The sequence below is a fragment of the Nematostella vectensis genome, chromosome 7 (assembly GCF_932526225.1).
Source record: "Nematostella vectensis chromosome 7, jaNemVect1.1, whole genome shotgun sequence".
Lineage (NCBI taxonomy): Eukaryota > Metazoa > Cnidaria > Anthozoa > Actiniaria > Edwardsiidae > Nematostella > Nematostella vectensis.
In genome coordinates this window covers 10711752-10728056 of record NC_064040.1, presented here as the reverse complement: position 1 = coordinate 10728056, position 16305 = coordinate 10711752, and the positions used below count along the sequence as shown (strand labels likewise).

Here is a 16305-nt window from a genome sequence, read left to right as displayed (position 1 = left end):
GAATTGTGGGGAGACAGGCACATGTATTTTTGGCTGCTAGGAGTGGAGGGGGGCCCCTTAGCCACCCCCTGGCTACGCCTCTGGTTTTCAATGCAAATGTATGCAAATGAAGATATGAGACAATCGAATTGATCCATCATTATGCATTTGCATTGAATACGGCTCATTAGATAATACGATGTTTGATCTTAACTTTACTCACCGCAGCTGAACCACGATTGGTTGACGAGATGCGGAGAGGTAACAACCACCGGTATGGGGACGTCATTGCCAATGCTGTGAAGTGTGTGAAATTTTTCAAGTGTCCCATAAGCGATCATCAAAAAGATGAAATAGGCGATTAACCTGTAGATGATGAAGATAAAAGGATATATTTTTCTATGTAATCAAAGATAAGATGCTCCTCGTATATCAAGAATTCTTGTCCTTGCAATTGTCTTTGATTAAAAAGGAAAAATTGGATCAAACTGTTTCGACTAAGAAAGCATTTAAACCGTATCGATTTTACCTTGTTTATCTAGGAGCCATTATTCTGGAAAATCTTTTTAACAATTTGTTCCAATGTTTCAAATTTTATGGATAATATTTTTTGTGTATACAATGTCTTCCTTTTACTTCCACTTGTGTCGGGGGCCAAGGATCCTAACGCTATAACGACACATGACAACCGAGACCCCCTTAAATTTCCAATAACAGGCCCGTATGCAGGGGGGGTTCGGCTTGAAGGTCCGCTCAGAGCAAACAAAAATATATAACGTTTGGCTGGAGATATACCGTGCACATCAATATGTCTTTAAAATAACTATAAAAATCTTTTTATAATAATTATCTTTATTATTATCTTTATTATTATTATCCTCTGAAATGGAAAAAAACGAACCACCCCGCTCAAAAATCCTGGCTACGGGCCTTGAATTATATGGCTTTTTGAATTTTTAGTTAGAAGCACTCCGAGTGTCTACCCCCCTGCGATATCCCTTAATAAACTAATAAGTGTGGTTTAATGATCAAATCAGTGGAACATTCGACTCCGGTAATTCTATATCTAAGTTAAGCCTTAGCAGGAGTCGGGGCACGTGCCCCTCCCCCATTTTTTAATGTTTCTACGTGCTACATTTTTACAGCAAAGAATTTGCTGTAATAACCGTATACAGTCTACAGAAACCGCAACACCGCAGATTTAAGGCAAAACCGTCAGATTTAAGGCAAAACCGTCAGATTTAAGGCAAAACCACATCAATGCAAACCCTTACGCCCCCCTCGTTTAGATAACAAAAAAAAAGTATTTTAAAAAGTACCCTTGCATCTTGAAGATTCACTTGTCTTTTGCTTCTTCCGCTAAGTTTGGATACCAAGATTGGAAAGTCAACATCTATTCAATAGCTTCTTTCTTTGTATTCGAAAGTCACGGTATTTTCGTAGAAGTAGGAGATAATATTTACTTAGGTTTTTAGAAACTCGAAAGTACGGCGCTCCTTTCGAAACTCTCAACATTTGTTTGTTGAAGTCAATAAACTCACTTTTCAATATATATACGATAATATAAGTGAGTCTAATTCTCAGTTGAAGCTAGGCCGTTCTTGTGTTTGAAGCATTTTTTGGTGTCTGAAAATGTTCTTAAGGATGTTATTAAATTCAAGTGTATATAAAAATATAGAACTCGATGAATTATTATGAAGATAAAATTACACAAATGATTAATAGTAATAATGTTTAGAGTTATCATTATGAACAATTTTCATTATTATTATGCATTTTAGAACAATAACAAAACAATATTTTGCTGCTGAGCCCCGGCATATTCTCAAAATTTGGTGATAGCGCAGGCTGGACGTTGTTACCAAGAAAAAGAGTATTATACTAAAGGAGGCCAGGGTAGGATTTTTATAGGGCAGAATACTGGTAAACAGACAGGCACATGGTTATGCGAGGGTACAGGGGGAGCTTGAACCCCACCCCGTCATGTACCTCACCCCCTCATACACCCCACTGCCTTCATGCAACCCACCCCCCATGTGCATCCCATCCCCTTCATGCACTCCACCCCCTCATGTACCTCACCCCCTCATGCACCCCACCCCCTTGTGCATCCCATCCCCTTGTGCATCCCAACTCCCATGCATCCCACCCCCTTCATGCACCCCACCCCCCATGTACATCCCATCCCCCATGTGCACCCCACCCTCTTCATGCACCCCACCCCCCATGTGCATCCCACCCCCCATGTGCACCCCACCCCCTTCATGCACCCCACCCTCTTCATGCACCCCACCCCCCATGTGCACCCCATCCCCTCCATCAATAAAAACACAGGGTTTTTTAACTCATGAATGCAAAGCATTTTCAATCCCAAATGCATTTTTTGTATTTATTATTACCCCTCTTTGAGTGGCCACAAAATCGCATTATTGAATCTAAGAACTCTCTGGTGACAAAAATAATAAGATTGTGTAGTATACTGTTGAGGGCAACAGAAATTTGACGTCAAATTAGAATACAAGTGACCAATGTGACAATGTGGACATGCGGAAAAACATGACGTGACGCTTCAAATAAGCCCATTTCACATCGAATAAGGCGGAGAATTTCCCTGATTTCTTAGAAACTTATAGCAAACAAAATATCAAGTGTGACTTTTTTTAAATTGATGCGACTTTTCCTAAAGTGTCATTAAAATTTGAGCTTTTCGTCCCTGAGCTGATACACAGGGCAATGATGATTAAGGAAAAAATATCTTAAAAAGCCAAAATCTGGTTATGTGCACTTCAGCGTCATATTATTTGTGTTTTAAAAATCAGTCCGTAATATGAGGAGCCTATAGCCTGAAGAAATTGTGTCTTCTCTCTCTATCTGGAATTGTTCGCTCTCCAGGTTTTTCCGTCATGTCGACAAAGTGTATTTTCAGTTTTATTGTGGCCAACTGGCAAGATTATGCTGCAGATGAATTCACATGCATAGCATCTAATTCTAAACTTTTCAAAATCTTGGATTATATACATACTCTACCATGTTCTGCAGTAAAAACACGCTAGGCTAGGGTTTGTGATAAACAAGGCATATTCAAGGTTCTGGATTTTGGGGTATTCTACAAGCTGCATCATCAAAGCCAGCTGTGCCTTAGACCTCACCTCATCATTAATGTTGGGTGGAGTTTCAATGTCTAAGACGACAGATACTATTCAACTTAAAGTTCGTTCCCACTACTACCAACAGAGTGAAATTCGTCAGAAAACATTGCATCGTCCAAACAAGCCGATTCCCTAGACATCATTTCATTGTCTAAGCCAGGAGAGTTCCTGGAATCTTCGTCCTGTAAGGTCACTCCCGGATTCACCTCTAAGGAATCCACAAATACTTCCCTCTCATTAGAGGAGCTGTCTTGAATAGAAGAGCCACTAGCTGCAAACCCCTGACCCATCGTCAAATGTTTTCTCTGTTGTTGGACTTTCAGAGGGCTTTGAGTAGATCTCACAGGCTCAATCCTGGTCTTTGAGGCTTGTGATATGACAGAATGATAGGAAGATCTGGACGAGACACTATTAGACCTAGAATCAGAGCCTTGCACTGCCTCAAAGTCATCAGAGTACATTGAGAGTGCAGTAGATGTCCTGGATCGGTCAACTGCTGGTAGGAAGTCAGACTCCTGGCTTGGTTCTCTTGGGATACCTGTGTGGGAATAATCAGGATCCTGTAAGGGGTGGGGCTGGGATTGCTTTGTCTCACTTCCAGAGCTTTTGTTGATGTCATCAATGCTGTCATCTGAGTCTGAAAGGACAAGAAAAATAATTAAATTAGCAAACATGATTTGATTTAGTACTTATAAGTAACTTTTTTATGTTGAGCATGCAATGCTGTATTCTAGGGTGAAGACATGACGCTAAGCATGTTTGTAATACCACAAAAACCCCTAACTTAAAAGACACTTCTATCACTGGAATCCTGGGTCTACTACTAGTGTCTGCTTCGTTAATTTTAATCTATTTTAATGTTGAACTATAAACTGTAAAAAAGCATTTTTCCCAACATAATTGCATTTCTTAAGTATGTTATAAAAATTTCATGAAATATAATAATTAGTGGTGTTCAGTGATAAGTTGACGATGAAATTTTTGGTTGTCACTTACGACAGCTCATGAGCAATGGAAAATAATATGTTGGTGAGCTCCAAATGTGGTGAGCATGGGAACTGGTTGTAAATTCTCATTGACGTAGTGGTAACTTGGGAGAGCTTAGAACCACAGAGTTCATGTGGCGATTAATCCAGGAAATTAAATTGTGTTTATTATTATAGCTGCGCTGTAGCATGAGGACAGTCCTTGAAAGATGAGTCTATGTTACTGCCGTTTGCAAAATGGTCCACCATTATTTGTCACATGGGGATCAGCAATTTACTATTATCTTCCCCTATTTATACACCTATTTCAAATAGGTTTGCACTCTGAGAAGTGAGAATCTACTGTATGTTTGGTAACCCTCAGGGTTTCCTGGTTATCAAATAAATGAGCAAATAAGCATAAATAAAAACTTTTGGAGAGTTGTAGAATTCTTGTTTTTGTCCCTTTTAAACAATCACATGGCTTCCAGAGACCAGGATACAGTCATTCAAGTGAAGCAATACTTGTTATGATGCATGGATTCTGAAGTGCAACCTTACCCGAAAGGGTTTATATTGAGGTGGCTAGAAAGCCCCTCTTTCTAGCTGTCTGCCCAAGCGTCTACCTGTCCACAAACTGTCTGTCTGTCACATACTGTACCTTGGTTTTCTACTTGAGGAAGGCTAATCTCCAGACTGTTTCTTTTCACTCCACTATCAGCACAACTGTACTCCACACCAGGAGACACAAGTTGCTCCCTTCCCTGTCCTAAGACCACTGTTCCTGTGGGGATATCGCTGATTTGAAAGGTGTTTTGTTTTGTTGTTTGAAGTTTGGCACCGCCATCTGCAAAAAAAAAGTACTTTGCATTATTCTTTACCTGTGAACAATACTGTACTCCATCAGATTTTTACAGAGGCAAAATTTCATGATTTGTATTTTATGAATTGTATTAGCCAGCTGAATTCTGGCTGATAACCATTTTGTTCAATGAATAGGCTCTATATCTAGTACAGGTACAGTAATCATACAGTTTCGAGTTCATTCGAGATAAATTTGCACAAGTGAGTTTTTCAAAAAGTATCATAATTGCATGAGCCCCCAGGGCAAGTATTATGTCAAATCTTTTTTTGTGTGTGACCAACAATAAGATATTTTTGTGTGACCAACAATAAGATATCTCTTTGAAGCCTTTGTTTTTCACCTTCCATTCTGGGAAAGACACCATGAGTAGCACCAAAGTCCATGTTTCTCCCACCATGAAGATCATTCCTTCCCTCTGTTACCATTTTCTTTATCCCTCTTCCTGTATGCATGCCTGCATTCTCAGGTAACTTACTGTTCATGTTCACTCTAGTTGCAGGAATGCTGGCATTCTCAGGTAACCTACTGTTCTTGTTTCTCTCTAGCCTCATAAGCTGAGTTCTTGTCATACCATATGTCAAATTGGTCTTTTTAAACTTCACCTTTTTCTGTAACCCTACAACACTTTTTGGTTTTGATTGAGAAGATGGCACAGAATGAGGCCTTTTTGGTTTCTTCTTTTTATCAGATGCCTGTGAAGCAATACATGCTGTACATGCTCTTGGTGTTGCTAGAATTTTTTTATTCAGTTCCATGGCTGGTAAATTAGGTTCTTTGTGTGCAGTAGGTGTTTCAGTGTGTAATTGTGACAACTCCTTTACAAGGGCATTCAGCAATGGAAAATTATTGAGTTTGACATTTGTATGAGCAAGCTCTGGTTTCTCATGATCATCAGTGGTAGGTTCAGTTTGTATCATGACAGATCTACACATTTTGCTATCTCTGTCATCATCATCATCGTCATCATCACCACATTCTTCATCATGATCCCTATATTCTCTTCGCTTTGCTATCCTCTCTCTTGAAGCATTATTTTCTGTGTGAGATTTTATGTTGTAAAACAAGGGAGGTGGGCAAACTGTGTTAGTTATAAGTACATCTTCACTAATCAAGGTTTCCCTTTTAACTGGCTTTGGATATTTTGCTGGCTTTCTTTCCGTTTGAGTCTCAGAATTCTGCTTCTCAACCTCTGACGGTTTCAGTAAAAAATTGCTAGCAACACTATTCTCTTCCTCATCACTCTTTATTGGCTCCTCATCTGGCGGCTCTGGCACAGAAGTATAATCCTTATTATCTTCTCTCCTAACTATTGCACCAGTAGGGATATGTGGGATAAGAGATCCTCCAAGACTCAACAGTCTAACTCCCAGAACAGCTTTCCCAACTTTACTCCCCATCAAATTAAAGATATCAAATTTATTTTCCTCTTTTGAGAAGGAAGGTACAGATACTCCATTTTTCTTAACGTCATCTATAATCCTGTCAATGGATCTCTTTAGTGGGATCGTTGTACTTCCTATTAGTTTAGGCTTTTTCGGCCAAACGTCGACTAGCATCACATAGATCGGAGTCACCTGAAGTTTCTGGTGCAAATCTTCTACGTTCATTCTGAACAAGCATGATTTCCCCTTGTTAAATGGCACATTTCCGAAGCGATCCCTTAGCTCTGGGAAAGCAGTGTTCTTTCCTAGGTTGGCTAGCTTTGCTTTTTCCCGGAGTTTGTCAACTGTAAGAGGAGAGACATGATGAATGATCAAAGTTGGGAAGTCGAGAAGTCTGTAAGTGATTGCAGGAATCGAGCAAGAAACTTTCAAGTTCTGTACGCTTTCTACGTGAACTTCGAGGGAGAATAAACTCTCTGACATTTCTTGAATGCTACTGACGTGCCAAATATATCAAAACAGGACAAGAATGCCTTGCAAAGGGTTGTAGGAAATTCAAAACTGTGGCGGGAATTTTTTTTATCAAGCAATCATAACAGATAAAGGAATTACGAGTCTGCAAGTTTGTCCAGCGGCAGAAAGGAGCAGACCCACAGGAATACCGCGCGCCGATATACCGAGCTGTGTGATGCTGTTCAATTTGTCATGTTGTGAGAAAAATACCATACAAAGAATTTTCCCCTCCGACGTGCCTAGTTAGTGGCCAGAAAATTCGAGACTTGTAGTTTTTTGAAGGGCACAGGATGATACAGTATGCCTTCTTGGAGATGAATAATTCAATCCTCTCTAGTTGGTGTGCACGACTATCGTTGATATCAGGGGCTCATAAGTACTTATGAGCCCCTGTTGATATAAAGTAAACCCCAAAGGGTCAAGCAAACACTAGATCCGCCAGTCCGCTGGTCTCCACAGTGCCTAATACAAATTCAATTTTCCTTTACAGAAAAGTATTTATTGTGTAGAGGGGCAGGATAAAATTTCAAAAAATAGGTCCACCTAAAACTACTGGGGGCATGTACCCCCCCCCCCCCCCCTTCTCCCCAAGGACATCGAGGAAATGACCAGAAGGGGCGTTTTTCGTGCGTGACCTTCCCCCCTCCCCTCCCCTATCGCGAAAAAAAGACAGCATCGGTCAAGTCCTTCCACAGGTAGCCCAGGCTCTGTCAATGAGTAATTTGAACCGACCGGCTCCATTGACCGTTAAAAGAGAACATAAGGAGTTGTTACTTTGTGCTAGTATTCTTCCATAAAAATGTAATAAATTCAATCCAATTTGATGTAGTAGTTGTAGTTTAAGCAATTTAGAGCGCATTTGAGGCCGCTTTTGCGCTGTTCGGTGAAATTTAGAATTCCCTCTATCTACTCCTTCTTTCTATAGTGGGAGAGTGGGAGTCATTGACAGAGCCTGGGCTTCCTGTGGTCCTTCCCGTCAGAGTTCCCACCACCCTCACCACCCACTGTTGAATATCCGGCGTCTGTGAACATTTTATTTGTTTGGTGTCGTGTCGTGTCGTGTGTTTATTTGTTTGCTGTACCTTTCGCTTGTTGGTTAGCAAGAACTATCCAGGAAGAGGTAAGAAAGGAGAACTTCCATTTACAACTGTATTTAGATTCAAAACGTTGAATAATTCATGGACCTTATTATGCCAGAATTAGAATATCTTCTTTTGAAGGCATCGTGTTCTCCATGGATGGCCATGCTGTTTGCGTAAAAAAAGCTTTGCGTTTCTCATAATTATCAGTACACATAGATAATAGTGATATAACTGTAAACGGCATGTTACAATGGAAAAAATCAGCTAATTGTGTTAAGGATCACTGTGTTATAAAAAAAAAATTGAACAATGAGCTTTGTTAAATCGATTCTTACCTTGAAAGAGATGCCACGTCTCTCCTGTGTATTTCATTTAATAGTTTATACTTTTCATAAATTGTTATACCGAAGCACCACATCAATCATATAGTTACTATGTAATCGTCAATCGTATTGGATTCTAGTTTTGTTTGATTGGTTATTTGCATTCGCATTTGCCGCTCCTTTCTTGCATGTCCAATAGATGGCTGAATTTTAATCTAATTCTTACATTTTTCTTTCTTCAAGCTTTTTTATGGACTTCAAATGGAATGCTTACAAAGATGATTCGGGAATAATCCTGTTTTACCATAATTCGATAACAAATGAGTATCGGCTGTCAAATAACACGGTAAGACACAATAATGCTGAGAATGATGAAGACCGGTCTCCATCTGATCTAAGTAAGAGTGTGGAGGGAGGTATTGGGAATTCAATGGGAGGGTAACTTAACTGGATGCTCGTCAGGAAGTGAAAAAAATACCCCTAAAAATACCAAAATGCAGGTTTAAGTATTCTATTGTATAACAGAATGGCAAATGACAATTTTTTAAGTGCTTTGTTTAGAAGTTGGAAGTATAATACATTTTAGAAAACGTTGGCTCATAGCGCCTCTTTCTGCGAACCCCTGAAAATAACCATTTCTAGTAGAAAAGCCTATTTTCTCTCAAATACCCCCTCAAAAATACCTGAGGTCCGATTTTGACCCCTAACAAATACGACGAGCATCCCTATCAGGTCGACATGGGAAGAACCCCCCTGGGCCTCTCTATCTCACTATTTATTTTTATTTTTGGGGGGAGGGTAGGAGGAGTGCTGAAAACTTTTGACTTCAGCCCTGTATGAATGACTGTCACGTCCTAATTTCAAGTATAAATCAAATCAGAGTCGGCCACAGAAGAAAGCTTGAAAACAGTACAGCATTGCAGCCAAAAATTCAATGCTTGAAAATGGAATCAGCAAAATCAGGAGTAAAGCGCTAAGAGCCTTTATGTTTGGTCATTCCTATATTCATTCATATATATAGGGGGTATGTATGTGTGTGTGTGTGGGGGGGGGGGGGCAAAATAAAACTTCCAAAAAACAGCATTTTTTGTTAGGATTTGGTTGACATGAATTTTTTTGTTGGAAAACATTTCAGAATTTGAGCAAGAATGGCAAGTGTAATGAAAATATGTCTCAGATCAAAATCGAAAAGGCAAACTCAGATGACAATACTCAAGAGAAGACAGCACAAATACTGAAATCACACTCTGAGGATAGAAAAAATACCAATCCAAATCAGGAAACTGCAGAAATTGAAGACCAGGAGTATTATATAAATGATTATTTACAAGAATATTTAATTCCAAATGGCAATAAGAAAATCAAGAGAAGAAAGAGGTATTACTGTGATGTTTGTAAGACAACATTTGGAAAGAAATGGGGTCTTACTCGACATTTGAAAACCCTTGCTCATGCCCAGGTGACAAGCAATAGTCAATGCATGTGTGGAAATTGCGGCAAAGACATGGCTACTCCAGAACGACTTGCTAAACACATGGAGACCCATAAAAAAAAGTTTGGGTGTGACATTTGTGAGAAAGAGTTTGTGTTTTATTCTAGTCTAGAAAAACACAGGAAAGTCCACCAGGAGAGAAACCCCAACCGCTGCCACCTCTGTGAAAAGGAATTTGATACCCCATCAAAGTTGAAAGTACATATGCGCAAGCACACACAAGAGAAACCATATGAGTGTGAAACCTGTGGCAAACAATTTAGAGGAACCAGTGATCTTATCCGGCATAAGAGAATACACACTGGGTGTAAACCATTTCTCTGTGAGGTTTGTGGTCAGGGTTTCAACTGCCATGCAAATAGGAATCGCCACTTGCGAACAGTACACTCTAACATAAGACCATATACATGTAACAATTGCCAGAAAACATTTAAGACTAAATGTGATTTGAAACAGCATATTTCAAGACACAATGCAGGGAAGCATCAGTGCAATGTTTGTAAAAAATCATATGCTGACTTGAAAAATTTAGAGGATCATTTGCGAAGTCATGTTGGTGAGAAACCATATGAGTGTGAGATCTGTGGGAAAGCTTACTCTATTCGTGGAAGTTTGTCTGCTCATATGAGGGTCCATAAGCTGGAAAAACCCTAGATGCTTGGACTGTCCTGAAGTGTGTACTTCAAAGAAAATGTTAGTCAATCATAGACGGATTCACAATGGATTATCTCACAAATGGGTGTAATCTTAAGTTTCCATTTGCTGAAGCAATGCTAAGAGATCAAAAAATAATTAACTGTAATAGCATCATCAAAGCTAACCCTGGGTTCAAAATGTTTTCCTAATGTCGGGGCAACAAAATGTAATAGCAAAATTATGCATATTCTATTCCAATTTTCAGGTTTTCAAGATTAGACCTGCATGGACTTTTCCCAAAAAAATCATGACACGCATAAAAATAATTATATATATAATTAAAAGGTTCAAATCTTGTATAGGAAAATATAGGTTATTTAAATTAAAATGAAATTTAGAAAATGACAAAAAAACATTACTTCTAACACTGTAAACAAAAATAAGTCAAGATTATAAAAGATGATTTTTATTCCCACTCATGAAAAAACTTTAAATGAACATTATGCATTGATTGTAAATTGATTTAGAATGTTACATTTCATTATAATTTTCTTTTATGAATGAGAGTCAGGAATTCGTCCCTTGATCTAGGGTCTTCTCTTAGAACTCCTAACATACAACTAGTGACTGTTTCACTACTTGGTTTCTGCACGCCCCTCATCACCATACACATGTGTCTAAAATGAAACAAAAAATAATATATAATCATAGAATTCCATAATATCTTGATTTGTAAATCTTTTGTCAAACTCTTACTGTGAACATAACCTTCAATAAGCTGACAGCTCAATATAATTCCATAAAATCCTGATTTGTAAATCTTTATTTGTCAAACTCTATAACGTGTAACCTCCAATAAGTTGACAGCTCCATATAAATAACAAGACATGTTCTTTCATCTCAAGGGTGCCTGTTATAATAAGCCTAAAAAATGACAACATACTAATTTTACACTGGCCAGCACTTACAGCACTCATAAAGTCTACAACAAGATCTGCAGTCAGAAACCTTGCAGCTGTTTGGAATTAGGGAGAAAGGAAGGATATTTTTGGACATGATTGAGCAGAGAATTTTCAATAAAAGAAAGCTGCTCACATTTTTGTTCACATCTTTGCAAGCTTGATATGTACGCTAACCATATCTATTGACTGTTTGTACTTACTTTGCCTCTATGACAACACCCACTCCTGCTGGATTGACAGCCTCGACAATCGCCATGGCAATCTGTTTGGTGAGCCTTTCTTGGACTAAAAAAAGAAGAAACAAAACTAAAACCTGGGCTATTGTAGAAATATTAATAAAATTCCTCTTTTTCTGGTTCCTGTAATATTAAAACAGAAAGTGGGATTCTACATATAATGTCGATGAAATTGGGATTTGGTTCACCAGAATGTGGATAGGAGTAAGATTTAGGTGACAATATACAGCTCAGACAATGGGATTTAAAAGAACAGAATTAAGACCAACATTAGGACTCATTAAGTGGTATTTTGCAATATTCACCTTGTAATCTCCTGCTAAACATTTCAACAAGCCTGTAAAAAATAAAGCAATTCTAGATTAGTATTGTAGACTGGAACCTTTCATATCTAAACATGTCTCAAAATACTCACCTTGCTAGCTTACTCAATCCAACAATTTTCTTGTTTGGCAAATATCCAATATGCACCTTTGGAGAACAATACCGAGTATTAAACAATTATTAGTTTAGCTATGCATTTGGTACTATCACAAATATTCCTTTTACTGAGAATTATTGGGGTGAAGCCTATATGTCAAATTGAGAAGGCACCTGTGATTAGAGCACAAATCCCTGGATTTTATGTATTATTTTTATGTATTATTAAAAAGCTCATTTGACCCCCCTTCCCCACAGATTGAGCAAATGATGGTAGATGGGCTTAGATTCCAAAACCTTAAAGGGGTGTGTGAATAAGGGTATGTAAATCGCCGATCTGCTACATTTTCAGGGCAAATCTGTGGATCCAGATATTTTTAAACCCGCATGGTTTGACAGATACATAAATAATAGCATCAATTGAAATTCATTAAAATTCAAAATTCGACCGTCAAAGCTGCAGTTAATATCCGAAATCCGCACCCAAGTTGTTAACAGATCCGTGATCCACTGAATTTTCAAAATCCGCCAATCTGCTGAAATAATCATCAGAATCCGTAATCTGTGAGCATTTTGGGGCCGAATCCGCCGATCTGCAAACCTATTCACCCCCCCCCCCCCTTAAAACATGTAAAAAGATAAAATAAAACATGTCAATGACAATGGGCGATAAGGGGTGGTTCTAGCTTTTTGCTAAAGGGGGGTTTTGGTTCAGTGACAAAGGGGGGAGGGGTTAATTTATTTTTTACATATGGCTTTCTCCCCCTAAATCTGCTACTGGTGATGTGGTTTCTTTGATCCATAATTAGACCTAATTTACTCCATAAATTGTAAAATAAAAGGGAATCACAGCCAGAATTTGAAATTTTATGTCTTCATGTGGATAAAACACATTTGCAATTTCGCAGTTAACTCCTTCTATAGAGGATCATAGCATTTTGCCACTATAAAATAATAAACAATAATTAACAATTGCAAAATATAGAAAATTTCGCTGTTGAGTCATAAACATAATTGAAAAATAAACCCTGGTATATAGGACGATTCTATATTTTGCCATAATTTTTCTTATTCAAAGAAACATAATTGCAAGAAGTTACCATTCATAGAAGAAGTTAACTGCAAAATTCGCATAAATGTGTACACCCGTCTTCATGACCCCTGTAGTGAGAACATTATAACTTATTTATCAGTTGAAGTCAGGGGTGTCTGCTGTGAATCAGAGTGTTATTCTTCACAAATATTATGCACAGCACGATCACAAACCTTCCCCATAAACGGAACTAGATGGTGCTCGCACAAAGAAAACATCTCAATGTCTTTGACAATGACTAGCTCATCATGATCTTCATCAAACACTGCATCATTAAGAATCTCTAAAAAGGCAAATAATCAACGGTGATGCTTTAGTAAATAATCCCCTCTTCTGCCGGGAACCCATTGCGATGATAACAGTTTTATATCCGGACATGCAGAGATAGAGGCCTCTTATAGCCATTTGAGCCGGAAACATATACAAGTAGATACAGAGTAAAGGGTGGCGACTATTTTGATTGGCTAATCAACTATTTTTATTCCAAATGATGCAATCATGTATGAGCCGATAGGATAACACAACTTTACAGATTCAATTACCTTGAACTTTCTCTTCGTAACCTTTCGTGAAATACAGCATTGCCTTTGCCGCTCTTTCTGGGGTCTTAAGTAGCCCTTGGCGGTCTTTATCTTCTCCGATATTACTCAAAATAGTTTCATATGCTTTAGAAATTGCGGCCACTTCTTTGCCCACAGTGGCTTCATCGGTTGCACGCTTTTCAAGTTGGGGTACGTCTGAGACATTCATGCCTAGAACTCTTGTGTCGACAGCTTGCGTGTACCTCTCAAGTGCTTGCTCATTTATGTCGATAGAGCTCATGGTTTACATAAACATAGACTCGCGTAACTAGAGTTCTGGACAGGCTTTCCTAGATCTACCACAGGGTAACCAATGCAAATTGGTTGCGCATGATTATTCGATTTCGAGTGCTCTAAAAGAGAGGATTCCCCAATAATCAAATAACTTTTATCACATTCATCTACTTTACACTTTATTATCTAAAAACTATTTATTCTCTTTGCTTTTGATAACAAAACTGGATGATTTTATTAGATGTTTGCAAAACAGAATGTTAATTTCCCGGGCTTTCATATTATGATGATTCCTTGACCTCAATCAATTGACTATGTTACCCTATTATTAACCTCCGTCGGTGTATCACAGCAATATAAAAGGCTGTTTTCAAAGCCCTGATCCCTGCCACTATCGAAAGACATCATCATATCATCGAAACACGATTCATTTGTTCATTCTAAACGGTAAACAAGACGTTCTATGACTCGTATACTCTATAATTAGTGATAAAGGGTCAAAATTCCGTTTCACAGCTGTCTTTCTTGTTTAGTCCTGTCTCTCGTCTGCACATTTTACTCTAATTCCGTTCCGGGAGATGTCTTGTCATTCATGGTAGCTAAAACCTCTTGTCCGGTGACTGAAATCGTACGGAGAATTCCAGTTTCCGTTTATAGCCCTCCAGAACCTTTTTTAACAGTTCTAGAACTTTAAATAGTTTGATTTTAACATTTAACGCACGGTTTCAATCAAATCAATTTGGCAATCAATTTAAAATATGAGATTCCAATCCATTTAGGTATCAAATAAAAAAGCACATCTGCATGCCTGACCGCCCGCTATAAACCCGCCCGGGCTACTAATTGTCTACCGTGACTTTTTGCACGACGAGAATTACTTAATAACTCAAAAGTAATAACTACTCGTAATGTAATGTCGCGATGTTCTTGTGCTGTCATGCTATTATAACGTCAATAATTTTTTGTTAGTACCATTTTAAATCCTTGCCTTGGCGGGGAATAAAAAGCTGGTCCCTGTGGCGTGAAAGGGTCAAATAACTCCCGCGCAAACCAACCTTACAGACTAGCCTGCGTAAATACAGGCGCACCCGGTGATTTTATAGCCGCAATCTTGGATTTTAAGCGAATGGAAAACTCTATCCTTCCCCGCCCCTTCCCATCTTCTTCATTTTTGCTCAAAATCAAAGATGGCGGCTACGAATCGCTCGAGGTCGGTTTTTTTTTTCGCTAAAAACATATGGTTAACGCCTGCATTGCAGGCTACCTTACAGACCAACCTTGCAGACCATATGGCTTAAGACGTGCAAGAAGTCATGTGCGAGTGCAAGAAGTCATACTCACACGGCTCGAAAGATCTCACGCGTGCAAGAAGTCATACTCACACGGCTCGAAAGATCTCACAGTATATAATCTCCCTATTATCACAGTATATAATCTCCCTATGTGATTATTTCGCGGGTCTTCGAGCATTGCAAAAGCCAGCGCTTCTCTTAACTATGCTGTGTAACCTGAGTATCAGGCGGAATCTTAATTTTTCCGAAGAAAATGAGGAAAGGAAAAATAAAATTTGTCTTGTTCCTCGCCGGCGCGATAGAAACATAGGAGGGCCTGATACTCAGGTTATGGTCTGTGCCTAGCGGTTGCACCAGGAATGCTGTTTTTCTATCGGCGACACAGAAACTGAGAATTAATCGAGATTAACTCGCGCAATTGAAAAATACCGAGTTAATCGAGGTTAACTCGCGCAATTGAAAAATACCGAGTTAATCAAGGTTAACTCGCGCAATTGAAAAATACAGAAAAATACCGCTTTACAAAGGTCATCCAAGGCCATAAAAGGCAATATGAACAAAGGAAACTGTATTCGCTTATATTTAGGGAGTATGCTTGATATTTGATAGCCCTATAGCCCCGTGCAAACTGCGCCAGCATTACTGACGAGACGTTGGCCCAGCAATGTTGGCGCAGTTTGAACACTGTGTTGGGAAAGTGCTGGCTGGTCCTGGCCGAGTGCTGGCGAAATTTTGATTGAGTTCAAACTTTTGGCCAGCACTTGGCATATCACAGATTTTCTGGCGCAGTTTGTACACGAACCCACATGCTGAGCTTGCAACGTCCGCATCTATAAATAAAGAGAACATCGCAAATTTTTGGTCTTGAAACCGATATATGACTGAAATAAATCACACAGAATACAATCCCACGTGCTACTATCTTGTCATCCAATTAAATTAATCAATTTTCATCGTTCTCTTGTAACTCGTAGTCGTGAAAATGGCAACCGCTACAGCACCAGGTGACGAAATAGACCCGAATTTAACCGGAATCCTGCGGAATCATGGGTTGCCTTTAAAAAAGACAAGTAAAATGGTGGTCTTGGGTTGCCTTTGGTC

At 38.9% G+C, this 16305-nt stretch overlaps 3 protein-coding genes across 3 annotated transcripts; 1 reads left to right on the top strand and 2 right to left on the bottom strand.

Annotated features, from left to right (window-relative positions):
* Positions 1 to 2905: 2905 nt before the first annotated feature.
* Positions 2906 to 6953, bottom strand: LOC5518953 (microtubule-associated protein 10). The gene is made up of 3 exons (XM_001638832.3): positions 5299 to 6953; positions 4755 to 4940; positions 2906 to 3765 (listed from the first exon to the last, which is right to left on the bottom strand). The coding sequence occupies exons 1-3, from the start codon at positions 6821 to 6823 to the stop codon at positions 3185 to 3187; spliced, it is 2292 nt and encodes a 763-aa protein (XP_001638882.1). The 5' UTR covers positions 6824 to 6953; the 3' UTR covers positions 2906 to 3184.
* Positions 6954 to 7845: 892 nt separating this feature from the next.
* Positions 7846 to 11950, top strand: LOC5518899 (zinc finger protein 239). Its single transcript, XM_032363733.2, has 3 exons — positions 7846 to 7973; positions 8502 to 8604; positions 9394 to 11950. Exons 2-3 carry the CDS (start codon positions 8509 to 8511, stop codon positions 10402 to 10404), a joined length of 1107 nt encoding a protein of 368 aa, XP_032219624.1. The 5' UTR covers positions 7846 to 7973; positions 8502 to 8508; the 3' UTR covers positions 10405 to 11950.
* Positions 10837 to 13949, bottom strand: LOC5518900 (GTP cyclohydrolase 1). The gene is made up of 6 exons (XM_001638833.3): positions 13640 to 13949; positions 13271 to 13380; positions 12000 to 12055; positions 11890 to 11921; positions 11549 to 11633; positions 10837 to 11063 (listed from the first exon to the last, which is right to left on the bottom strand). The coding sequence occupies exons 1-6, from the start codon at positions 13917 to 13919 to the stop codon at positions 10928 to 10930; spliced, it is 699 nt and encodes a 232-aa protein (XP_001638883.2). The 5' UTR covers positions 13920 to 13949; the 3' UTR covers positions 10837 to 10927.
* Between the last annotated feature and the right edge of the window lie 2356 nt (positions 13950 to 16305).

Excerpts from the sequence above, each read along its gene's own strand:
- LOC5518899 (XM_032363733.2), top strand. The coding sequence starts at position 8,509 with ATGGACTTCAAATGGAATGCTTACAAAGATGATTCGGGAATAATCCTG. Across the intron at positions 8,605-9,393 it reads ATCGGCTGTCAAATAACACG|AATTTGAGCAAGAATGGCAA; the intron begins GTAAGACACAAT and ends AAAACATTTCAG.
- LOC5518900 (XM_001638833.3), bottom strand. The coding sequence starts at position 13,919 with ATGAGCTCTATCGACATAAATGAGCAAGCACTTGAGAGGTACACGCAA. Across the intron at positions 13,381-13,639 it reads TTACGAAGAGAAAGTTCAAG|AGATTCTTAATGATGCAGTG; the intron begins GTAATTGAATCT and ends TTGCCTTTTTAG. Across the intron at positions 11,634-11,889 it reads GTTTAGCAGGAGATTACAAG|TCCAAGAAAGGCTCACCAAA; the intron begins GTGAATATTGCA and ends TTCTTTTTTTAG.
- LOC5518953 (XM_001638832.3), bottom strand. The coding sequence starts at position 6,823 with ATGTCAGAGAGTTTATTCTCCCTCGAAGTTCACGTAGAAAGCGTACAG. Across the intron at positions 4,941-5,298 it reads TGTCTTTCCCAGAATGGAAG|ATGGCGGTGCCAAACTTCAA; the intron begins GTGAAAAACAAA and ends TTTTTTTTGCAG. Across the intron at positions 3,766-4,754 it reads TCCTCAAGTAGAAAACCAAG|ACTCAGATGACAGCATTGAT; the intron begins GTACAGTATGTG and ends TTGTCCTTTCAG.